This window comes from Pan paniscus, chromosome 9 (assembly GCF_029289425.2).
Source record: "Pan paniscus chromosome 9, NHGRI_mPanPan1-v2.0_pri, whole genome shotgun sequence".
Classification (NCBI taxonomy): Eukaryota; Metazoa; Chordata; class Mammalia; order Primates; family Hominidae; genus Pan; species Pan paniscus.
Window position 1 is genome coordinate 49,982,624 of NC_073258.2, and position 25,649 is coordinate 50,008,272.

At 42.2% G+C, this 25,649-nt stretch overlaps 1 protein-coding gene across 2 annotated transcripts in view; it reads right to left on the reverse strand.

Moving 5' to 3' along the window:
- Positions 1–4,856: 4,856 nt before the first annotated feature.
- Positions 4,857–25,649, reverse strand: part of NUP160 (nucleoporin 160) — a 74,897-nt gene continuing 54,104 nt past the window's right edge. Inside the window, exons 24-36 of one of the 2 annotated variants that reach the window (XM_008968076.4) lie at positions 25,045–25,140; positions 24,845–24,939; positions 24,655–24,751; positions 24,456–24,561; positions 19,486–19,646; positions 18,630–18,690; positions 15,217–15,327; positions 14,899–15,022; positions 13,164–13,265; positions 11,634–11,775; positions 9,793–9,915; positions 7,079–7,183; positions 4,857–5,933 (exon numbers count right to left, since the gene is read on the reverse strand). In XM_008968076.4, coding sequence (XP_008966324.1) covers positions 5,844–5,933; positions 7,079–7,183; positions 9,793–9,915; positions 11,634–11,775; positions 13,164–13,265; positions 14,899–15,022; positions 15,217–15,327; positions 18,630–18,690; positions 19,486–19,646; positions 24,456–24,561; positions 24,655–24,751; positions 24,845–24,939; positions 25,045–25,140 — 1,413 coding nt within the window. In that variant the 3' untranslated portion in view covers positions 4,857–5,843. Of the gene's footprint in view, positions 5,934–7,078; positions 7,184–9,792; positions 9,919–11,633; positions 11,776–13,163; positions 13,266–14,898; positions 15,023–15,216; positions 15,328–18,629; positions 18,691–19,485; positions 19,647–24,455; positions 24,562–24,654; positions 24,752–24,844; positions 24,940–25,044; positions 25,141–25,649 lie in introns of both variants that reach the window. The other variant, XM_003815170.7, reaches the window with a different exon arrangement.

The following is a 25,649-nucleotide window of genomic DNA, read 5'->3' on the forward strand; positions in this document are numbered from 1 at the left end:
AATTTATAGGAGGTTGGATGGGCACGGTGGCTCATGCCTGTAATTCCAGCACTTTGGGACGCCGAGGCGGGCAGATCACAAGGTCAAGAGATTGAGACCATCCTGGCCAACGTGGTGAAACCCTCGTCTCTACTAAAAATACAAAAATTAGTTGGGCGTGGTGGCGTGTGCCTGTAGTCCCAGCTACTCTCCGGAGGCTGAGGCAGGAGAATCACTTGAACCCAGGAGGCGGAGGTTGCAGTGAGCCGAGATGGCACCATTGCACTCCAGCCTGGTAACAGAGCGAGACTCCGTCTTAAAAAAAAAAAAAAAAAAGAAAGAAATTTATAGGAGGCAAGGCTGGGCACGGTGGCTCATGCCTGTAATCCCAGCACTTCGGGAGGCTGAGGCAGGTGGATCACCTGAGGTCCAGAGTTCAAGACCAGCCTGACCAACATGGTGAAACCCCATCTCTACTAAAAATACAAAAAGTAGCCGGGCGTGTTGGCATGTGGCTGTAATCTCAGGTACTCAGGAAGTTGAGGCAGGAGACTCGCTTGAACCTGGCGGGTGGAGATCGCAGTGAACTCAGATCGTGTCATTGCACTCCAGCCTGGGTGACAAGAGCAAAACTCCGTCTCAAAAAAAAAAAAAAGTATAGGAGACCATTATTTTGGACTGAGTTCCTGTACTAGGCCTCAACAGGCCATACCCAAATGGAGTTACTCATGCTAGAGTTCCATATCATTAAAGAAGTTGTTTGGCTGGACACGACACGATGGCTCATGCCTGTAATCCCAGAACTTTGGGAGGCTGAGGTTGGAGGATCACTTGAGTCCAGGATTTCAAGACCAGCCTGGGCAACATAGCAAGACCCCATCTCTATTAAAAAAAAGAAATGAAGTTGTTTATGTCACCATCTGGGAAATCAGGAGACAGAGATAATAGCCAAGTCCCCAAACAGGCCAGCTTTAGTCAGCATGATAAGGAAATCCCCTCTGTTTTAACCTTTACAAGGAAAGTAACTTTGAAACCATCTCCAGCCTGGGCAACATTGCAAAACTCCATCTCTACAAAAAATAATAATTTTTTTTTTTTGAGACGGAGTCTTGCTTTGTCTCCCAGACTGGGGTGCAGTGGCGCAATCTCGGCTCACTGCAAGCTCCACCTCCCGGGTTCACGCCATTCTCCTGCCTCAGCCTCCCGAGTAGCTGGGACTACAGGTGCCCGCCACCGCACCTAGCTAATTTTTGTATTTTTAGTAGAGACGGGGTTTCACTGTGTTAGCCAGGAAGGTCTCCATCTCCTGACCTTGTGATCCACCCGTCTCGGCCTCCCAAAGTGCTGGGATTACAGGCGTGAGCCACTGCGCCCAGCCAAAATAATAAAAATTTGCCTGTAGTCCCAGCTACTCTGAAGGCTGAGGCAGGAGAATCAACTAAGCCCTGGAGGTCCAGCCTGTAGTGAGCCATGATTGTGCCACTGCAGTCCACCTGGGGTGTGAGAACAAGACCCTGTCTAAATAAAAAAAGGAAGCCACCAAGCTGTGTTTTGTTGTTTTCTGCTTTCCTTAGCCTGTCTCTGTCCTGTTTAGCTTGTTGGAACACTCATTCTATTTTATGGAAGGAAGTGTTGCCCAATTCACACAAGTGATAAATAAAAGCTAATTAAGATCTTTAGGCTGGGCACAGTGGCTCATGCCTGTAGTCCCAGCACTTTGGGAGGCTGAGGTGGGCGGATCATGAAGTCAAGAGTTCAAGACCAGCTTGGCCAACATGGTGAAACCCCGTCTCTACTAAGAATACAGAAATTAGCCGAGCATGGTGGTGCGCACCTGTAGTCCCAGCTACCTGGGAGGCTGAGGCAGGAGAATTGCTTAAACCCAGGAGGCGGAGGTTGCAGTGAGCCAAGGTCACGCCACTCCCATCCAGCCTGGGTGACAAAGCAAGACTCCATCTAGAAAAAAAGAAAAAAAAATCTTTAAACTAAATTTGTTGCAATTTGTCTTTTGACAAAGTCAATTAACATATCCAGCACCTCATATGTTACCTTTTTGTTTGTGTATGGTGAGAAGCCTTAAAATATATTATCTTAGCAAATTTCAAGTGTACAATACAGTATGATTAACTGTAGTAACCATACTTATGTAAGTGAGTGCAGGTCTGGTGGCTCGCCACTTGGAGAGCCCCGAAACAAGAGCAAGGTATGGTGGAAAGAAATTTACCAAAACCAGCAATGGGGAAGTGGCTAGATTCACATCCAAAGCAACCACTTCAAATTTCTGGGGAGAAGGCAAGGGTTTAAAAAGGGAAACGATATTGGTGGCATGCAGGAGCTGTGCTGAGTACAAGGTCCATGTGTCTCGTTTTGGTGGCTATCTTGGGTCTGTCACCTGGAGTGCAGGCACTGGTGTCATCTCAACAATGGCCAGGTGGTATTGTAGACTAACTACCTCGAGGTAATCTCTGGATTTTTGCAGCTGGGTCTCCATACTCCGTCTGTCTCGAGATTAGCCCGTGGGTAAGCACATAATTAGATACAAGCATGCAAAGTTAGATAAATGTGCATGGTATAATGGAGTGTATGGTGAGAAAGGGAGGAACATGATATTTCAAAGAAAGTACATTTCAAGGCTAATATTTTAAGACTAAGGAGAAGAAAAAAAGATTTCTGCAGTAAGCTTCAAGGTTACATATTGAAACTAGGGAAAAAAGAGAAAAAATGAAATAAAATGCATTTTCAGGCTAGACTGGTTATGAAACTGTCTTTGCAAAAATCATTAACTCAGAAAATTATGACAGTGAAAGGTGTCAGAACTAACTGACCCTATCGTGCTTCTAACCTCTAAACTGTCCTTGTTCATTCCTAGGCATAGGCCAAACTACCTTTGGGAAGGAATTTAGTGTATAGTTTATGTAACAGTCCTTCCCAAAAAGCTAAACTGTTCTTGTAAAACAAATGAAAGGCCACCAGCCACGAAGTCAAGATGAGAGGGGCTAGATTTCTAAATATTACCAGCCATTATTCTGGAGGTCATAAGATTTGCAACTTTCCTAATTATTCTTGAAGGTAACATCACTATTGTCAACCTAAGATGGGCCTTTTGAGATGTCTTTTCAGGTTTTTCATTTCTCACAACCAGACGGCGCCACCTGGACCTGCCAACCAGTTCTGTGCCCCCACCCAGGAATTGACTCAGCAGAAGACAACAGCTTCGACTCCCTATGAGTTCATCCCCAAGCCAACCAATCAGCACTCCTGATTCACTGGCCCCCTACCCACCAAATTATCCTTAAAAACTCTGATCCCTGAATTTTCAGGGAAACTGATTTGAGTAATAATAAAACTCCAGTCTCCCGCACAGCTGGCTCTGCGTGAATTACTCTTTCTCTTTTTTTTTTTTGAGACAGAATTTCACTGTTGTTCCATGCTGGAGTGCAATGGCGCGATCTCGGCTCACTGCAACCTCTGCCTCCCAAGTTCAAGCGATTCTTCTGCCTCAGCCTCCTGAGTAGCTGGGATTACAGGTGCACGCCACCACACCTGGCTAATTTTTGCATTTTTTTTTTTTTTTAGTAAAGATGGGATTTCACCATGTTGGTCAAGCTAGTCTCAAACTCCTGACCTCGTGATCTGCCCGCCTCGGCCTCCCAAAGTGCTGGGATTACAGGCGTGAGCCACTGCGCCCGGACATGAATTACTTTCTCTGTTGCAATTCCCCTATAATCCCAGCACTTTGGGAGACTGAGGTGGGCAGATCACATGAGGTTGGGAGTTCAAGACCAGTCTGCCCAACATGGAAAAACCTTGTCTCTACTAAAAATACAAAATTAGCTGGGCGTGGTGGCGCATGCCTGTAATCCCAGCTCCTCGGGAGGCTGAGGCAGAGAATCACTTGAACCCGGGAGGCGGAAGGTGCAGTGAGTGGAGATCACGCCACTGCACTCCAGCATGGGTAACAAGAGTGAAACTCCGTCTGAAAAAAAAAAAAAAAGCAGACTCAAAGCTGTGAGAAAAGTGAAGTGGAAGTATGGGGGCATGCTCTGTTCTGGTCGGGACTCAAAATGAGGAGGGTAGAATACAATGGACAGAAGAGCTGGGCTGGGTTGAGCATGGGTTCTAGGCCTTGAACCTAAACAACAAGCACAGGAAAAGTTGGTCAGCATCTTGTGAACTGCCACCATGGAAACCACTGCATTGATCAGCAACACAAATGGGGGGAGTGGGGGTTTCTGGAATAGGGCTAGTCTCTCACTACTTCTTGCCCTCCAGAGATGGCTACAATAGGGTTTGGTCTCATTGTCGCCCAGGCTGGAGTGCAGTGGCATGCTCAAGGCTCACTGCAACCTCTACCTCCCAGATTCAAGCCATCTTTCCGCCTCAGCCCCTCTAGTAGCTGGGACTACAGGTACGCACCACTGTGACCAGCTAATTTTTTTTTTTTTTTTTGAAAGATGTGGTTTTGCCATGTTGGTCTTGAACTCCTGATCTCAAGTGATCCGCCTGCCTCAGCTTCCCAAAGTGCTGAGATTATAGGAGTTAGCCACCACGCCTGGCCCTTGATGTTTTCATACTATGGGTTATGATCCATTAGTCACTCATGAAAACATCAGGATACACTGTAGGTGAGGATACAAATTTTGTGAAACTTTTCTTTTGGTTATATATGTGTATGTAGGTCAAAATGTCTTTCTTACTGTCATTGAAGGCCACAGGTTTAGAGAGCTGGGAGGACAGGGGCTCTCCCAGTCCCTAATTGCACCAAATGCCTCGTATTAATCATAGTAGAGCTAAAATGAAAAAAAAAAAAAAAAAAAAAAACAACAGAAACACACACCTCAGTATCTATCAACAACAGTACCACAGAGAAACTCACATTGTTAATTAAAGTATATAATGTAAATATGGTATTGAAAGTATAAAAATTAAAGGCTTCTGAAAAACTCAAGAAGGGTCAAAAGGCTATACAAGCAAGTAGTATACAGATTGTTTCCTTAAAAGATAAATTTTAATATACAGAATAAAATCCAAGATGATTTTATTATTTTTCACTTTCCCAAAACTTGTGAGCATGAATGCTTCTGAATCTGACCAATGAAGTTTACATTTTGGTCCAATACATTATGAGACTAACTTGTATGATCAAGTCCAGCTTGATTATCATAAATCATAGAAGTTAACAATTTACTCTGAGAATCTGTTGCTAATATAGATGACGGATTTCCAATTTTTTCTTAGCTAAGAATTTACTCAACTTTAGCTCAGAACCAGATTCAAAATATCTTCTTTAATTAGCTGGTCATCATTTTAGGCTTAATCTAGGCAAATTATTTAATACTCAATTGAAGATCATATAAAACCTCCAAAATAAATAAAAAGTACACAAAATTATTAGCTTTTGTGTACAATACAGAAAATACAGGTCAGTTCTGGACCAAAATAATTGCATTAAAATACAAAAGGTGATAGGGAAGAATTAAAAGATTTGCAGTGACTGCTTTTGGTGGTCAGCTACAACAAGCCAACAACCCTCAGCTATTTTGGAAAGTGAAGGTGGGTCTTAATTTGCAGATAATGAATGTCTTCGGTAGTTTAAAAAAATATAAACTCTAAGAAAGCTTGTGAATCATATACAAAAGCAGCTATTTGAGACCAAGGTTGAACACCAGAAATTGTGTTAGCACCACCAGCAAGCACAGGGTCCTCTGACTCTTCCACCCTCCTATCTTGTGCAGAATGCAGACTTGAATGTTGTACACATCATTTACAGTTACAAAAATCAGCCTTGAGTACAGGGTTCCTGTAGGGTAGTCTTAAGCCCTAAGAGGCACCAAGCGGTTACAAAGGCTAGGTGACAATCCGGATCACAAGGTCCGACGATATAATAAATCCCGTGTTGCCTTATCAACTTTTTGCTGGTAGTCCTCCAATTTGTCAAGTATTTTCTGGGACAGCTATAAGAGAAAAGAAGGAAAACATTACATAACAGCTCAACAATGGAAAAATATTGAAGTTATTAATAACTTTGACTTCACCAAGTAGATTCCACCTTATAAAGATGTTAGCCACTCTGCTTCATAAAATCACCATTTGTTATAGGAGTCTCCTCTGTGACTCTACTGATAAAACTAGGCCTCTCTGTTATATACATTTCAGTCTCATTTTCTGAATGAATTTTCTAAGTATGGAAATCGTACCAGTATTTCTAATAAAAGGATCACTAACTCTTTTCTCAGAACCAGAAATGCTGCATCTGATATAACTAGTTATTAGCTGCCAAGTGAAATATAGAACTAATATTTTAGATAGGCTCAGGAGGCACTCTATCTCACTGGTAAACAAAATAAGCCATCACTATAATGACTCAAGGAAACACTATTGTTTTTTATGTTAAGGCAAGCAGGGCGAATATATGACTCCTGAGAAATGTTGTCTTATATGCCAACTTCCCTCAGGACAGTGATAATTTATCACACTGTATTTCTTTCTTTTTCAGGGTGGGGGAATGGAGTCTCACTCTGCTGTCTAGGATGGAGTGCGGTGGTGCGATCTTGGCTCACTGGAACCTCCGCCTCCTGGTTTCAAGCAATTCTCCTGCCTCAGCCTCCCGAGTAGCTGGGATTACAGGTGCCCGCCACCATGCCTGGCTAGTTTTTGTATATTTAGTAGAGATGGGGTTTCACCATGTTGGCAAAGCTGATCTCGAACTCCTGACCTCTCAGGTAATCTGCCCGTCTCAGCCTTCCAAAGTGCTGGGATTATAGGCGTGAGCCACTGCGCCCGGCCTATCATTGCTGTATTTCAAGTACCTGTTTACCTTGTAGGGTCTGCCCTACCAAATTAAAAGCTTTAAAGGATGGACCGACTGCTTGCCATTTGTCTCTGTATAATTAACACTTACACAGTTCCTCATTATGTTTTCTTGATCCTGTTACTTAGATCCTCTGCCTTATCTATAAAGGGACTGGGCAGTTTGTTAAGGGCCAAAAATAGGCTTTTGTCTTCCCTTTCTAATCCCGGAGAACTGAAGATCAAGCTGTAAGGTGTAACTGCTAGTGCAGGGGCTTACACAAGACGTCTCATGAAAGGGCTGACTTACTGCGATGTTGTGACTGTTGGCACTGTTCTCTCCCAGAGCTTGGAGAAGCTGATCAATAGAGGAGTATGGAAGCCACACCATTGGGGCTGTTGCGGACAGTGGAAACTAAAAGGAAAATGTTTATTTGAAAACAGTCTGCAAAGTGTACCATTTCTTCTGGGTAGCTGCTTTCATAGGACTCTGTAGAATAAAATACCCTTTTTTTTTTTGAGATGGTCTTGTTCTGTCGCCCAGGCTGAGTGCAGTGGCACAATCTCAGCTCACTGCAACCTCCGCCTCCTGGGCTCAAGCAATTCTTGTGCCTCAGCCTCTTGAGTAGCTGGACTACAGATGTGCACCACCATGCCTAGCTAATTTTTTTATGTTTATTTTTAGTAGAGATGGGGTTTCACCATGTTGGCCAGGCTGGTCTCAAACTCCTGGCCTCAAGTGATCCACCTGCCTTGGCCTCCGAAAGTGAGCCACTGTGCCTGGCAAAATAAAATGCATTTTTCCCCCCACCACAAGAAACTGTGTGTATACATGTGCATGCACACAATGGGAACCCTCTTTTCTCCAACTGGGAAACTTGTCATTTTTTCGGTTAAATATATTTAAAAATTCATGTCGGCTGGGCCTGTAATTCCAACGTTTTGGGAGGCCGAGGTGGGCGGATCACAAGGTCAGGAGTTCGAGACCAGCCTGGCCAATATGGTGAAACCCCGTCTCTACTAAAAATACAAAAACTAGCCAGGTGTGGTGGCACACATGTAGTCCCAGCTGCTCGGGAGGCTGAGGCTGAAGAATTGCTTGAACCCGGGAGGCGGAGGTTACAGTGAGCCGAGATCATGCCACTGCACTCAAGCCTGGGCGACAGAGCGAGACTCCGTCTTGGAAAAAATAAAAAAATAAAAAAAAAAAATAATTTCATGTCAACTTTCTTTTTTTTTTCAAACAGGGTCTCACTCTGTCACTCAGGCTGGAGTGTAGTGGCATGATCATAGCTCACTGTACCCTCAACCTCCAGGGCTCATGTGATCCTCCCACCTCAGCTTCCCACATAGCTGGGACTATAGGCACGCACCACCATGACCAGCTAATTTTTTTCTATTTTTTGTAGATAAAGGTTCTCACTATGTTGCCAAGGCTGGTCTTAAACCTCTGGGTTTAAACGATCCTCACACCTTGACCTCCGAAAGTGCTAGGATTACAGGTGTGAGCTATTGCACCTGGCTGATTTCATGAGGGTTGAAGCTGTAGTTAACTACACCTATTTAGACCTGGCTCTTCTATTATATTTCCCATCTGTATGAGCCTGTGATAACCTCTGAGCCTGTTCCCTCATGGGTTAAAAAATAGAAAATTAAAACATTCCTTCATAAGGCTGCTATAAGGATTAAATAAAAAAATGCTTGTAGAGACTTAACACAGTCCTGGCACACACACAATACCATTTTGTTTATCTCTCTCCACTGAATCCTAACTAATGCCATATTATTTTGATAGAGAAAGATGAAATTCCTATTTTATAAACAGGAGACTAGAGATTCCTAGAGTGTCAATATTTAGTTGTATAACTACAGATAGTAAAGGTTAAATACACTAACATATAGTTGAATTTACTCTCAGATTCTCACCTTACATAGCATGATAATAAAAAGAAATGCCTAGGCCGGGCATGGTGGCTCACATGGGTAATCCCAGCACTTTGGGAGGCCGAGGTGGGTGGATCACTTGAGGTTAGGAGTTCCGAGACCAGCCTGGCCAACATGGTGAAGCCCCATCTCTACTAAAAATATTAAAAAATTAGCTGGATGTGGTGGCAGGTGCCTGTAATCCCAGCTTCTCAGGAGGCTGAGGCAGGAGAATCACTTGAACCCGGGAGGCGGAGGCTGCAGTGAGGGAGTAAGCGGAGGCTGCATCACTGCACTCCAGCTTGGGCGACAGAGCAAAACTCAGTTTAAAAAAAAAAAAAAAAAAAAAAAAAAAAAAATATATATATATATATATATATATATATGCGCCTATACCGATGTTCCTCAACTTATGGTGGGTTTGTTTTCCAATAAACCCACTATCAGTTGAAAATATCATAGGTTGAAAATACATATAATACATCTAACCTAATGAACATCACGGCTTAGCCTAGCCTACTTAACCATGCTCAGGACACTTAACGTTAACCTATAAAGTTGGGCAAAATCATCTAACAGAAAGCCTACTTTATAATACACTGTTGAATATCTTGTGTAATTTATTGAATACTGTACTGCAAGTGAAAAACTGAACGGTTGTATGAGTATTTTATTTATTTATTATTTATTTATTTATTTATTTTTGAGATGGAGTCTCGCTCTGTTGCCCAGGCTGGAGTGCAGTGGCATGATCTCGGCTCACTGCAACCTCTGCCTCCCAGGTTCAAGCGATTCTCCTGCCTCAGCCTCCTGAGTAGCTGGGATTACAGGTGCGTGCCACTGCATCTGGCTAATTTCTGTATTTTTAGTAGAGACGGGGCTTCACCACGTTGGCCAAACTGGTTTCGAACTCCTGACCTCAGGTGATCTGTCTGCCTCGGCCTCCCAAAGTGCTGGGATTATAGGCATGAGTCACTGTGCCCGGCCATGAGTATTTTAAAGTATGGTTTCTCATAAATGTTCATCACTTTCAAACCACTGTAAAGTTGAAAAATCGTAAGTCAAACCATTGTAAATTGGGGACCATTTGTATATGCCTACCTCAATTCCGAAGTATTGATGTCCTTTTCCCAATACAGCATCCACATATTCTGACACCAAATCCACAGCTTCTTCTAAAAGGTCATAGTTTAAGTATAAACGAAGCAATTCAGCAGCATCAACCTTCTGTGAAAAGTCAGTGATTAAGAATATGTACCTATTTCCCTCCTACTAGGAGTACTGACCAAAGAATGTTGAGTGGCTGATTCCCTAACATTTATATTTCTCAATATAATTAAACCAGTGGCTTGGTTTACTCATCTGTATCTTAGGATAAGAGCTGATAACAAATCTGGGGAGTTAGGAAAAAAAAAAAAGTTAAATCCCTAAGAGCTGTTACCTCTAGGCAGTTTGGGAGGCCCTTATCTGTTAAATAGCCTTCTTCCCCTGTTTTATGACCTAAGACATATTTTAACTTCTCTCCACTTCGGTTTCCACAGTTGTAAAGTCAACAAGCTTTTCCTGAACACTAAAGTGACAATATATTCACATAATAAGAAATATATGAATGACAAATGCAAAAGAAGTTCAAAGAATCACCAGCTTTAAATCTGAAGTCTCTATTTGGAAGAGCTCTATTAATTAAGCATGCTTTCTATATTCCCATTTGATCACAATCTTACCTTTACCATCTTAGCTGGCTTCCCTACTTTCCTATTTATTTATTTTTTTTGAGACAGAGTCTTGCTCTGTCGCCCAGGCTTGGGGGCAGTGGTGCAACCTCAGATCACTGTAACCTCTGCCTCCGGAGTAGCTGAGATTACAGGCACGCACCATCACATCCAGATAATTTTTGTATTTTTAGTGGAGATGGGGTTTCACCATGTTGGCCAGGTTGGTCTCGAATTCCTGACCTCAGGTGATCTGCCTGCCTTGGCCTCCCAAAGCGCTGGGTTTACAGGCGTGAGTCACCGTGCCCGGCCTCCTTTCTACCTTAAAAAAAAACAAAAACAAAAACCAAAAAAACAAAACAAAACAAAACAAAAAAAACAAAAAAAAAACTTTCCTTATTTTAAGCTTTAGATTTTCTCTTTCCTTATCCTACTAAAGGTGGTTCAGATGCAGAAGTTCTCAAACTTTAGCATGCATCAAAATCAAATTAGGAGCTTCTTAAAATGTAGATTTCTGGCTCCTAGCCTGAGATAATCTGATTCTGTAAGTCTAGGATGAGGAATCTGTATTTTGAAGAAGACTGCCATCTGAATAATTCTGATGCAGACAGTCTAAGAACCCGTTTTTGATTTTTAATAGGTGAAATAGTGGGAGTGGAGAAGGAACCAATCGGAAACTGGTTGTGCTCAATTAGTTGTACACTCAGACCAGCCATAGTGTTATATTATTTGAAAAGTACTCCACCGACTCCTGTGAGTTTTTTGAGGTATGAAGAGTAAATCCTGTGTCATGCATATGCTCATTGTTCTAAATATAAACTCATTGTTCAGTGAATATAATAGTAGTCATTAACCTAATTACTAACCTATGAAACTTCAAATCTAAATACACAGTAGTACTGTGGAAATGAATTTGAATTGTTCTTATGGTTTTAGCTATGATGAAAAGCTTCCCAAAGTACGTAAGTCAATATGTTCCCATAAGTTATCACCCCATCTTTTTCTTTTTCTTTATATATTTTTAAATTTAAATAGAGATGGGGTCTCCCTGTGTTGCCCAAGCTGGTCTCAAACTCCTGGGCTCAAGCCATCCTCCCCTGTTGGCCTACCAATGTGCGGGCATGACAGGTATGAGCCACTGCAATCAGTCCATATTTTTAATCATCTCATGAAGTTATCCAGAATGATAAAGAGTGGGTTCTTACTCTGTACAAGTTATAATCCGTTTACCTTGTAACTGTTTATAAGCCAATTAGGCAGAGGCACTCCATGAGACAAGAGCTTGTTGATTACACAGTGGTGATACAAGTTATTCTGGACTTTGTACCTCTCCAGGTAAGTGGATAATAGTCGCCATGCTTCATCTGTAGCACTTGAAAAAAACAAAAATGACTAATGAGTTTCAGATTCTTAATAGCTATTTAGAGTACCATTCAAAGCATGTATTTACAAGGAAAACTTTTTTTTGAGACAGGGTCTTGCTCTGTCACCCAGGCTAGAGTGGAGTGGTGTGATCTCAGCTCACTGCAGCCTCAGCCCCAGATTCTCCCATTTCAGCTTCCTAAATAGCTGGGAATACAGGCATGCACCACTATGCCCAGCTAATTTTGTTTATGTTTTGTAGAGACAAGGACTTGCTATGTTGTCCACGCTGGTATTAAACTCCAGAGCTAAAGTGATCCTCCGACCTTGTCCTCCCTAAGTGTTGGGATTACAGGCAGGAGTCACCATGCCCAGCCTTACAAGGAAAACTTTAGAAATTAACAACTGAATCAATAATATAGCTAAATGGGAACAAATATTATTTGGGCTAATGTGACTTATGGGGATAGCACTAGAAACTAGATGTCTTGGGTTCGTATATTCCTCTCCCACTAACGTATTTAGTATTTAGTAAACAAACGTATTTAGTAAATGAATGTTATTTGTTTGGCTATTAATGCATAATTCATTTAACTCCTTTGTTTCTGCATTTCTAAAACAAGAAACTGGTTCAGAACACTGGTTCTCAAACCTGATCAAGCATTAGAATCATGCAGAAGTTCTAACTTAGAAGACTAGGGTGATTTCTCATAATCTGTATTTTAATAAGTTATTCTGATGTGCTAATTTAGGGGTTGAAAACTAATGTCAGAGAACTTCCAAATTCTAAAGTGCTATCACTCTAAAGTGCTAAGCTGTATAATACCAAGTGCAAATGCAGTTCAGAAAGGGAAGTTTACTGAGGGTTAGGAATGTTAGAGAAGGTTTCTAAAGAAGCTGAAGTACATTTACGTGGACACAAAGTGGGTGCACTGGGGAAGTATACGAACAGAGGAGATCTGAAGAAGGTATAGTGGATGATGGGGGCTGATGGGTGACAGACTGCTGAACAGCAGCTGGAGACAAGATATAAGAGGACACTGTGATGAAACCATGCAGTGACTGCTCAATGGAAGAAATGGGGGAAAAAAGGAGGATAACACTCCGAAACAAGTAAATACAGATTTTTGCCTGTAAGAGTACCCTTTCCTGATATGAAACAGTAAGTCTTTGAGGAGGGGGATATGGAGAAGGAGACATTTCATAGGCAAAGACATCCTAGTTTGGACAATAAATGACATGATGTCACCTTAATTATAAACTTTCCAGCCCCTATAAAAACTTAGCCAAAAAGAAAGAAAAAAGTGAAATGATCTATGTAGGACAATTTAGTCAGAGAAAGACAGTTACAGCTTTTAGAAAGGCAAAACCACCCAGGGCTGAACACCAGGGTTGTACCTAGACTCCTTAGTAGTGATGACAGATGAGAGCTGATTGGCTGCTAGCCAGGCCCAGGCTTCTGCTTGTGCTGCCTCTCCTCCAAATTGCAATTTGATGCATCTGGAATGAAAATGGTTCCACACTTGAAAACTGAACGCTGAAACGTACCACTTTAATTTGATACTAAAACTAGAGAGATAGATGACAACTTCATCTCTAGTCTTTTGCTGAATTCACTACTGGAATATTGGCTCATCTCTTCCTCAAGTTACACAACTGGATACCTACAAGAACATGAGTAAGCATTAAGAGACAATTTACTTCCAAGATAAAATTAATGATGAAAAATTCTTTTTTCTTTTCTTTTTTTTTGAGATGGAGTCTTGCTCTGTCACCCAGGCTGCAGTGCAGTGGCGCAATCTCAGCTCACTGCAACCTCTGCCTCCCAGGTTCAAGTGATTCTCCTGTCTCAGCCTCCTGAGTAGCTGGGACTACAGGCCCATGCCACCATGCCTGGCTAATTTTTTGTATATTTAGTAGAGACGGGGTTTCACTGTGTTAGCCAGGATGGTCTTGATCTCCTGACCTCATGATCCGCCCGCCTAGGTCTCCCAAAGTCCTGGGATAACAGGCATGAGCCACCGCACCTGGCCTCTTTTTTTTTTTTTTTTTTTAAATTAAGATGGAGTCTCGCTCTATTGCCCAGGCTGGAGTGCAGTGGCGCAATCTCAACTCACTGTAACCTCCGTCTCCGAGGCTCAAGCGATTCTCCTGCCTTAGCCACCCAAGTAGCTGGGATTACAGGCACACGCCACCTCTCCTGGCTAACTTTTGTATTTTTAGTAGAGATGGGGTTTCGTCATGTTGGCCAGGCAGGTCTTGAACTCCTGACCTCAAGTGATCTGCCCACCTTGGCCTCCCAACGTGATGGCATTACAGGCGTAAGCCACTGCACCTGGCTGAAAAATTCTGAAAGTTCAAAATTATTTCTAATTCACAAACTTCTTTTTTTTTTTTTTGAAACAGAGTCTTGCTTTGTTGCCCAGGCTTGAGTGCAGAGGCGCGATCTCAGCTCACTGCAACCTCCGCCTCCCAAGTTCAAGAGATTCTTGTGCCTAAGCCTCCTGAGAGGCTGAAATTACTGTTGTGTGCCACACCCTCATTTTTGTATTTTTAGTAGAGACAGGGTTTCACCATGTTGGCCAGGCTGGTCCCAAGTGATCCACCCGCCACAGCCTCCCAAAGTATTAGTAGGATTACAGATGTGAGCCACCGTGCCTGGCCAAGAAATTCTTCTTCTTTTTTTTGAGACAGAGTCTCGCTCTGTCGCCCAGGCTGGAGTGCAGTGGCGCGATCTCGGCTCATTGCAAGCTCTGCCTCCCAGGTTCACGCCATTCTCCTGCCTCAGCCTCCCGAGTAGCTGGGACTACAGGCGCCCGCCACCACGCCCGGCTAATTTTTTTTGTATTATTTTTAGTAGAGACAGGGTTTCACCGTGTTAGCCAGGATGGTCTTGATCTCCTGGCCTCATGATCCGCCCACCTCGGCCTCCCAAAGTGCTGGGATTACAGGCGTGAGCTACTGCGCTCAGCCTGAAATTCTTTTTAAGAATGCTTGGATGGATTAAACAAAACACTTCTTCGAATCATAAATGATATATGGGCTACTTGGCTTATGACGACTGTTTCACACTGAGCAAGAGGATAATATATTTGCATTAGAAAAGACTATAAAAAAATAATTTTATACATACTTGAAGGCAAGCCCTTCAAAGACTGGCGTTAAGGGAAGCTTAAAAGTCTGACAGAGTGATATGGCAGTGTCAAAGAGGCCCGCCTGAACCAAGAGAGTGACCATTTCCTCTGCTGATGAACTTCCTGTGAAAATGGAAAAAGATTATTTTGTGTAGCCAAGGTATACACAAATGAAACCAAAGATTTTGTTTTGTTGATGAGTATCTCTGAGTAATAACCCATGCTTTATACCCATCTACCATGCTACATACACTGCCTGGACCTAAAATGTGCTCGTGGTGCTGACAAGTCAGAGGCTTTAACTCTTGAATTCCTACCAGCAACTGCAACCGCTGATGGATCATGCTGAGCCAAAGTGAGGCGGATGCGAGCCAAGGAACACTCTTTCTCCAGATCTTCCAGTTCCAGGATTTCAATTTGTCGATTTGCTATACATCAAAGAAAAATATTTTGAACTCCCAAAATACAAAGAAGTATCCATCAGATTAACGTAACCTGTCAATTTCCACTGAACATTAAGTAACATTCAGTCTAATTTCCAAATGCTTGAAGGAGAAAATAGGGCACTAAATAAATGCTAACTTAAACAAATTATGCAATATCCCATGTCAAATCAAAGTATTTTAACGACTGCAGTTGAGGAGGTGCTTACAAGGTACTACATGTAATTTCATTTAACTCTTTAAACTTTTTTTTTTTTTTAAGGAAACAAATCTCAATCTGTCACCCAGGCTGGAGTGCAGTGGCATGATCTCGGCTCACTGCAACCTCTGCCTCTTGGGTTCATGTGATTCTCCTGCCTCAGCCTTCCGAGTAGCTGGGATTACAGGCGTGCACCACCATGCCCAGCTAATTTTTGTATTTTTAGTAGACACAGGGTTTTACCATGTTGGCCAGGCTGTTCTTAAACTCCTGACCTCAGGTGATCCAGCCACCTCAGCCTCCCAACGTGCTGGGATTACAGGCATCAGCCACTGTGCCCGGCCTAAAAAATTTTTTTTCTACAGGGTCTTGCTATGTTGCCCAGGCTGGTCTTGAACTCCTGAGCTCAAATGACCCTCCTGCCTTGGCCTCCCAAAATGCTGGGATTACAAGGCGTGAGCCACTGCACCTGGCCTCATTTAACTATTATAATTGTGAAATACTGTCTGTCATCTCTATCAATAAGAAAGAAATATGACCAAACTGTGAGAGGCAGAAATAAAACCAGGTGTGTCCAAATCTAGAGCCTCGGCTCTTTATGGAAGGATATCATGCCTCTGTGGAAATAGCAAAAGAACCTGATTAAAAAAAGCTTGGAACTAAGCTGATTTAAATACAACATACAAAAAAAAAACCACACTCTTATTTAAGCATTTTCATTTCTCTTACTGTTGTACAACATTTTCGAAGTGCTACCAGACAACCTTTAGCAGATTAGAATGCTGAAAATAAACTAAAAAGAAGGAACTTTACAATATTTTTACAGCAATGTAATTATTATATATAATATATAGTATATAACGTTACTACTATGTATAGTATATAACAATGTAACTGTATATGTTACAATATAACTACTGTCTAAATTACATGTATAGTTGACCCTTGAACAATGCAGGGGTTAGGGATGCTGGCTCCTGAGCAGTTGAAACTCTGCATATAACATTTCATTACCCAAAAACTTAGCTACTAATAGCCTACTACTGACCAGAAGCCTTACTGACAACCTAAACAGTCAATTCACACATATTTTGTATTTTATATACTGTACTTTTTTTTTTTTTTTGAGACAGAGTTTTGCCCTTATTGCCCAGACTGGAGTGCAATGGCGCGATCTCGGCTCACTGCAACCTCTCCCTCCTGGGTACAAGTGATGTTTCTGCCTCAGCCTCCCAAGTAGCTAGGATTACAGGAATGCGCCACCACGCCCAGCTAATTTTTTATTTTTAGTAGAGACAGGGTTTCTCCATGTTGGTCAGGCTGGTCTCAAACTCCCAACCTCAGGTGATCTGTCTGCCTTGGCCTCCCAATGTGCTGGGATTACAGGCGTGAGTCACTGTGCCTGGCCTATATACTGTACTCTTGATTGTGGTTGTTTTGAGACGGAGTCTTGCTCTTGTTGCCCAGGCTGGAGTGCAGTGGCGCGATCTCAGCCCACTGCAACCTCAGCCTCCCGAGTTCAAGCAATTCTCCTGCCTCAGCTGCCTGAGTAGCTGGGATTACAGGCACCCGCCACCACACCCAGCTGATTTTTTGTATTTTTACTAGAGATGGGGTTTCATCATGTTGGCCAGGCTGGTCTTGAACTCCTGACCTGAGGTGATCCACCCGCCTCAGCCTCCCAAAGTACAGGGATTACAGGCATGAGCCACCGCACCTGGCCTATACTGTACTCTTAAAAGAAAATATTAAGAAAATCATAGGGAAGGCAGGCACAGTGGCTCATCCCTGTAGTCCCAGCACTGTGGGAGTCCGAGGTAGGAGGATTGCTTGAGTCCAGGAGTTTGAGGCTGCAGTGAGCCATGATTGTGCCACTGCATTGCAGCCTAGGCAACACAGTGAGACCCTGTTTCAAAAACAAAAACAAACAGGTTTAGGCAAGTGTCCTTTCCCCTCAGTGATTTTCCTTAATGGTGTCTGGGAACTCTTCTGCTGCTCCTTGGTCAGCAGAAGCTGCTTCTCCTGTATCTTGACATTTTAAAAGCCATATCTCTTTCTTAAATTGCCAAACCATCCTTTGCTGGCATTAAATTCTCCAGCTTTAGATCTTTTACCTTCCTTTTGCTTTAAGTTGTTGTATAATAACCTTTTTTTTGCAAATCATGTTAGAGTCTATAGATATGCCTTTTTTTATAGCAATACTGTACCCACATAAAAGCTGGATTTTCAATATGAGATAAAAATGTATTTTGCAAAAAGCACAAGGTTTTTGTACCTACTGGCGAAGCTGAAGCAACAGCTTCACAAATTTTCTCTTCTTTTTTTTACAATGTTCCTTACACTGGATTCATTTTTCTTGAAATGGCAGGCAACCTCAGCTGCCGGCCTCAATCTACAGTAGACATCAAGCAGTTCAACTCTTTCTTGTCATGTTATGACTTTTTTCTGCTCTTTGGGAGCACTTCCAGCGTCACTAGTGACACTTCGTATGGGTCCCACTAAACATTATTTTTTTTGAGGCGGAGTCTTACTCTGTTGCCCAGGCTGAAGTGCAGTGGCATGATGTGTGCTCACGGCAACCTCTGCTTCCTGGATTCAAGCAATTCTCCTGCCTCAGCCTCCTGAGTAGCTGGGATTACAGGTGAGGGCCACTACTGCCCAGCTAATTTTTGTATTTTTAGTAGAGATGGGGTTTCGCCACACTGACCAGGCTGGTCTTGAACACCTGACCTCAGGTGATCCACCTGCCTCGGCCTCCCAAGGTGCTGGGATTACAGGTGTGAGCCACCACACCCGGCTTCCTTAACTTTTTCAATATTTCTAGGCTATGTGGTTCAACTGGGAGTTTTTTCAAATTGTGACAATCTCCAGAAAAAGAATCCAATATACTTATTGAAAACAAAAATCTGTGTATAATAGGTGCCTGCAGTTAAAACTTATGTTTTACAAGGGCAACTGTTACTACTATAACATTTATATATTACTATTATATGTAGCTTATTTAACTACATATTTCTATCATAATACAACTAACAATAACAATATTACTACTGTCTAGCAAAGAACCAGTGTGAGACTCCTGACTCACTGGGGGCAGCTGTGCATTCTCCATCATGATTCCTCTTAGGGGATGCTCCAGGGCGATCATACTGATAAAACAAAACAAGCAATTTAACTGTGAAAATCAGTATTTTATTTTGATATCATTAACGGTGATTCAGAGCTTTTATGCTTAAATTTTCTCAATGGAAATTATTTTTGTTTCGACCAGCAGAGCTCTTCTTACAGAGGTACTGTAACTATGCGACAAAGAAAGAAGTTCTTTGCCAAGTTGTTAACTTAACCATAACATGTTACTGAGTCCAAGGACAGGGATTTGATCTCCATGTAAATCAACTAATTTTTCGCAGTTCCAGAGTTATATATAACAGAAACAGCTGCATGTATCTGACCCATCAGTATGATAGGAAAAACTCAAAGTGTGTGTGCTTTAAAACAGTAACTGTAGACTGCATTAACAAACACAATAGAAATAAAAGCAGCTACCATTTACTGAGCACAGTTTGTGGGCCAGGCACTGTTACTGTTCTAAGCAATCGACTTGAATTATCTCATTAATACCCAAACAATCCTATAAAGTAGATATTATCCGTATTTTATGCCAGAGAATGACAAAAGATTAAGTAACTTGTCTGAATTGGGTCAGGTCTAACTCCAAAACCACTCTGCAATATTTCTTCCTACAATAATTCTGAACTTGAGAACTAAAGGGGTAGTAATATACAACAATTGAATTGTAAACATAGATTTTTTTCACAAATATCCCAGTAGAAATTGTAAATCAAAAGAAGCAAAATGACACCATAGTTTTGAAAGGACCAAAACAAGTAGATTTACTTGTTCCAGGATGAACCCCAAAATTCCAGGATGAAATGTTTTCATACCACTGCACCAGACACTGGCTGCACAATCCACGCATATTCTGGACGAATAAGTCGTAAACAATTGAGAGCAGCCAGATAACAGTTGCCTTGTTTCTCAAGTCCCTGGAGAGTTCGAACTTCTCTGCCAAGCCGCATTCCATACTCAAACATCACTGTGCCAGCTATGAGGAGATAATAAATTAGACTTTAGAACTTCCAAATTTTTTTTTCTTTTTTTTGGAGACAGAGTCTTGCTCTGTCGCCCAGGCTGGAGTGCAATGGCTTGATCTCAGCTCACTGCAACCTCCGCCTCCCTGGTTCAAGCGATTCTCCTGCCTCAGCCTCCTGAGTAGCTGGGATTATAGGCACACGACCACCACGCCTGGCTAATTTTTGTATTTTTGGTAGAGAGTTTAGTAGAGAGTTTCACCATGTTGGTCTCGAATTTGTGGCCTCGTGATCCGCCCACCTCGGCCTCCCAAAGTGCTGGGATTACAGGTGTGAGCCACCACGCCCAGCCTTCCAAAATTTGTTTCTCTAGAGATAGGCAGGGAGAATGCTATCCCTAATTGAATGTTAAAATTTAAAACAAAATTGGGTTTGATGTAACCCCTGCCCCCCCTCCCCAAAATCAAATGTTGGTGAGGATGTGGAGAAACTGGAACCCTTTTGTACTGTTGCTGGGAATGTCAAATGGTGCAGCTGCTATGGAAAACAGTATGGCAGTTCCTCAAAAAATTAAAAGTGAAATTATCATATCATTCAGTAATTCCACTTTTGGGTATATACCCCAAAGAATGAAAAGAGGGGTCTCAAAGAGATATTTCTACACCCATGTTCATAGCAGCATTATCCACAATAGCCAAAGGTGAAAGCAATCCAAGTGTCCATTGATGGATGAACAAAATTTGACATATAAATACAACAGAAAATCATTTAATTATCTGTAAGATATCTGTTTTTTTTTTTTTTTTTTTTTTGAGACGGAGTTTTGTTCTTGTTGCCAAAGGTGGCATGCAATGGTGCGGTCTCAGCTCATTGCAACCTCTGCTTCCTGGGTTCAAGCGATTCTCCTGCCTCAGCCCCACAAGTAGCCATGATTACAGGCACCCACCACCACACCTGGCTAATTTTTAAAGACATTTTTAAAGAAGAAAATTCTGACGCCACTACAAGGATGAACCTTGAAGACATTATGCTAGGTGAAATAAGACAGTCACAAAAAGACACATACTATATGATTCAAGCAGCCAAATTCATAGAGATGGGCGGTAAAATGGTGGTTGCCAGGGAATCAGGGTTGGGAGGAACAAGTAGTTGTTTAATGGGTATATAGCTTCAGTTTTGCAAGATGAAAAGTGTTCTGGAGATTGGTTACACAATATTGTGAATGCACTTAACACTCCTGAACTGTACACTTAAAAATGGTCAAGATAGCGGGTGCGGTGGCTCATGCCTGTGATTCCAGCACTCTGGGAGGCCAAGACGGGCGGATCATGAGGTCAGGAGATCGAGACCATCCTGGCCAACAGGGTGAAACTAAAAATACAAAAAAATAGCCAGGCATGGTGGCAGCCTCAGGAGGCTGAGGCAGGAGAATGGCGTGAACCCGGGAGGCGGAGTTTGCAGTGAGCCGAGATTGCGCCACTGCACTCCAGCCTGGGCGACAGAGCGAGACTCCGTCTCAAAAACAAAAAAAGTTGGGCACAGTGGCTCACGCCTGTAATCCCAGCACTTTGGGAGGCAGAGGTGGGCAGATCACCCGAGTCCAGAAATTCAAGACCAGCCTGACCAACGTGGTGAAATGTCGTCTCTACTAAAAATACAAAAATTAGGGGCTGGGTGTGGTGACTCATGCCTGTAATCCCAGCACTTTGGGAAGCTGAGGCAGGTGGATCATTTTGAGGTCAGGAGTTCAAGACCAGCCTGACCAACACATGGTGAAACCCTCTCTCTACTAAAAATGCAAAAAAAATTGTCGGGCGTGGTGGTGCATGCCTGCAGTCCCAGCTACTCAGGAGTCTGAGGCAGGAGAATCGCTTGAACCTGGGAAGGCGGAGGTTGCAGTGAGCCGAGATTATGCCACTGAACTCCAGCCTAGGCGACAGAGCGGGACTCTGTCTCAAAAACAAACAAACAAACAAAAACAAAACAAAACAAAAACTAGCTGGGCATGGTGGTAGGTGCCTGTAATCCCAGCTACTCGAGAGGCTGAGGCAGGAGAATTGCTTGAACCTGGAAGTGGAGGTTGCTGTGAGCCGAGATCGAGACACTGCACTCCAGGCTGATCGATAGAGTAAGACTGTCTCAAAAAAAAAAGAACATAGATTCTCATTTTTATAGTACTTTAGTTGCACATATTCAATAAGATTCTGAAAAGTCCATTGTTCTGGAACAGCATGGGACTCCAGAAATTAAAATATCATTAAAAATTCTTTTAGTTTTCAAATAAAGCTATTTTTCATTTCAACAAATATTTTTGAATACCTGCAATATGTAAGGCGCTTTCAGAAGAACAGCCTTGCTCTAGAAAAACCTGAACATTAATCTTGCTAAACTGGTACTAAGCAGGGTGATATAATGTTATTGTGAAAGCAGATACTGAGAGATCTTTAATAATTTTTATTTCCCTTCCTATATGATTCAAGAAAATAAAGAATATGCAAATATGTTTTACTATTAGGAATGTTAAGAACCTGCCTATGAATAAACCCCGTCTATTTTTTTCCAATGAAAATCAGCAAGAAACCAAAGAAAATTCTAAGTAAAAATGGTACAAAAATGTTAGACATTCCACAGTGATTATATTGTAAAATATAATCTTAAAACAATCTCACATTCCGCTCACATTCCGTTCATTTTAGCTGTTCTGATAAATAATTCATTGTTAATATAAGTCCAAATTAAGATACATTCTACAAAAATGACTGACCTATATGCTTCAAAAATATCAATGTCATCAAAGGCAAAGTGAGGCTCCAGATTAAAGGAGCCTAAAGACATCGCACAACTAAATGCAGTGTGTATTCTAGATCCAGGGTGAGGGCAGTATGTGAGGGATGCGCTATAAAAAACATTATTGGCCAGGCGCAGTGGCTCACGGCTGTAATTCCAGCACTTTGGGAAATGGAGGTGGGTGGATCACCTGAGGTCAGGAGTTCAAGACCAGCCTGACCAACAAGGTGAAACCCCGTCTCTACTAAAAATATAAAAAAATTAACCGGGCGTGGTGGTAGGCACCTGTAATCCCAGCTACTCAGGAGGCTGAGGCAGGAGAATAATTTGAACCTGGGAGGTGGAGGTTGCAGTGAGCAGACACGGTGCCACTGCACTCTACCCTGGGCAACGAAGTGAGACTTCATCTTAAAAAAAAAAAAAAAAAAAAAGGAGCAGCTGCGGAAGCCCAGACACCAGGAAGGTGAGATCTTCCACACAGAAAAAGAGAAATACGAGATTACAGAGCACAGTAGGATCAATCAGAAAGCTGTGGACTCACAAATTTTACCAAAAATCAAAGCTATTCCTTAGCTCCAGGGCTACCTGTGATCTGTGTTTGCCCTGACAAATGGAATTTATCCTTACAAATTGCTGTTCTAAATGTCTTAAGAAGAACCTAATTAAATAACTGATGACATTAAAAAAATCATGATGTCTTTAACTTCCTCCCAGAAGGACCAGCAAAAACAAACAAGTAAGTAAATAAATAAATAGGTATTGAGAGAGAGAGGAAGGAAGGGGGAAGAAAGGAAAGGAGGGAAGAGGAGATAAGAAAATGATGTAAAATATTAACAGTTGGGGAATTTGGATGAAAGGTATATAGGGTGATATTCACTGCGTTAATGTTTTAACTTTTCTGTAGACTTGACAAATTTTACATTAAAAAGTTGAATGAAGAAAAAAGAATTCACCAGGATATCATTTGATAACTTCTAAATGTAATTTTTTTTGAGACAGGGTCTCGCTCTGTCACCTAGGCTGGAGTGCAGTGACATGATTTTGGCTCACTGCAACCTCCACCTTCTGGGTTCAAGAGTAGCTGAGATTACAGGCATCCGCCACCATGCCCGGTTATTTTTTGTATTTTCAGTAGAGAGGGGATTTCACCATGTCGGCCAGGCTGGTCTTGAACTCCTGACATTAAGCGATCCACCTGCCTCAGCCTCCTCAAGTACTGGGATTACAGGCGTGGGCCACCGCGCCCAACCCTAAATGTAAATTTTAGTCCCCTCTTTAAGGACTTTGCATTTAATTGAGGGGATGTGGGACAATCTAACCACAGCTAATGCGGAATATCATCTATTATACTCATAACCTAAGCACATTTAAGCAGTCAGAATTTTGCTCTAAGAACTGAAATGTGGAAAGGGAGAAGGCTAATGGTGAAATAGCACAGGAACTCAAACCCAGTCTCAAAAATTCATGCTGTCTCTAGTGAAAAAGCTAATTTCCTTTATTTATTTATGAGACGGAGTTTTGCTTTTCGCCCAGGATGGAGTGAAGTGGCATGATCTTGGCTCACTGTAACCTCCGCCCCCCGCCCCACCCTGTTCAAGCAATTCTCCTGCCTCAGCCTCCTGAGTAGCTGGGATTACAGGTGCCCACCACCACATATGGCTAATTTTTGTATTTTTAGTAGAGAAGGGGTTTCGCCATGTTGGCCAGGCTGGTCTCGAACTCCTGACCTCAGGTGATCCACCTGCCTTGGCCTCCCAAAGTGCTAGGATTACAGGTGTAAGCCACTGCGCCCAGTGCTAATTTCCTTTATAATTGTACAGAAGATGCACACAGAATGCCATTTTAGTGGCAACGCCTTGAGAAAGTTCTAGAATGGAAGCAAGGGCCTATCTTCAAGGTAATCTTCACAAGGTTTAAGCTAATCTTGTACTTAAACACATATTAAAAATTACCTAAGTCCAACACACAATATTTTGGTAAAACATGATTAAACTAATAAGGCTGTCTGCAAGATACTGTCTGGTTACATTGCTCACCCTTGCGGTAATTGTGGCGATAGATGTGAAAGGCATACAGAAGTTCATAGTAATTGTGAGTCATAAGGTCCACAGCTCTAGCACGTGACTCAATTATTCCCACAACCTAGGGAAGGGGAAGCAATCAGATAACTAAGTCAGTAGCAATCATGGCAACCACCATACTTGTTGAAAGCCATCACTGGATAAGTAAAATTACCTCATTATGCAGATTCACATAGGGAAACTCTACAAGATCCTGTAGCTGTGAGCGTTCACAAAGAACTACCACCAACTGCCGTAAACAATCTAATTGCCTAGAAGGAAAGAAAGGAATATGAGGGCAAACTATCTTAGTAGGTTAAACAGAGTTGGTAAATTGTCTTCTCTAAAAAAGGCCATGAAATTACCTGCTGGAATCAGGAATTTGGGTTAAGGCTTCATATGCTTGGCTATTGTGACCCAAATCCAAATGATGTTTGAAAATACATGTCCGTAGAGTAGCCTAAATATCAAATGTAGATCAAATATCAAAAAGAGCAATAGAAATGAACATACCACACCCACAACAAACCTTAAAGAAAACAACCAAATTGCAGCCAATTCTTACCTGACTTTTCCAGTCATCACCTGCTTCAGTTATGGCTGATGTAGCCAACTGAATAACCAGTTCAGGCAAACCAATGACATCTAGTAGTCGTAAAACCTAACGAGAAATAGAAGAAATTTCCATTAAAATTAATATTGTAATGTACTTCAAACTCAATTATGGTTTAAAATTATTGAGAAAGGTTAAGTAGGCCGGCATGGTGGCTCACACCTCCAATCCCAGTACTCTGGGAGGCTGAAGCAGCAGGATTGCTCAAGGCCAGCCTGGGCAATATGGCAAGACCCCCATCTCTACAAAAAAATTTTTTAAAAAATTAGCTGCGTGTGGTGGCATGCGCCTGTAGTTGTAGCGACTTGGGAGGCTGAGGTGGAAAGACTGCTTGAACCCAGGAGTTCAAGGTTGCAGTGAACTTTAATCCTGCCACTGCATTTCAGCCTGGGTGGCATAGCACGACCCTGTCTCTATCCTCAGTGCCTAGTATACAGTAGTCTCTCCATAAATACTTGTTGAGGCTGGGTCTGGTGGCTCACACCTGTCATTCTGACCAACATGGCGAGACCCCATCTCTATTATTAAAAAAAAAAAAAAAAAAAAGCAACCTTGTT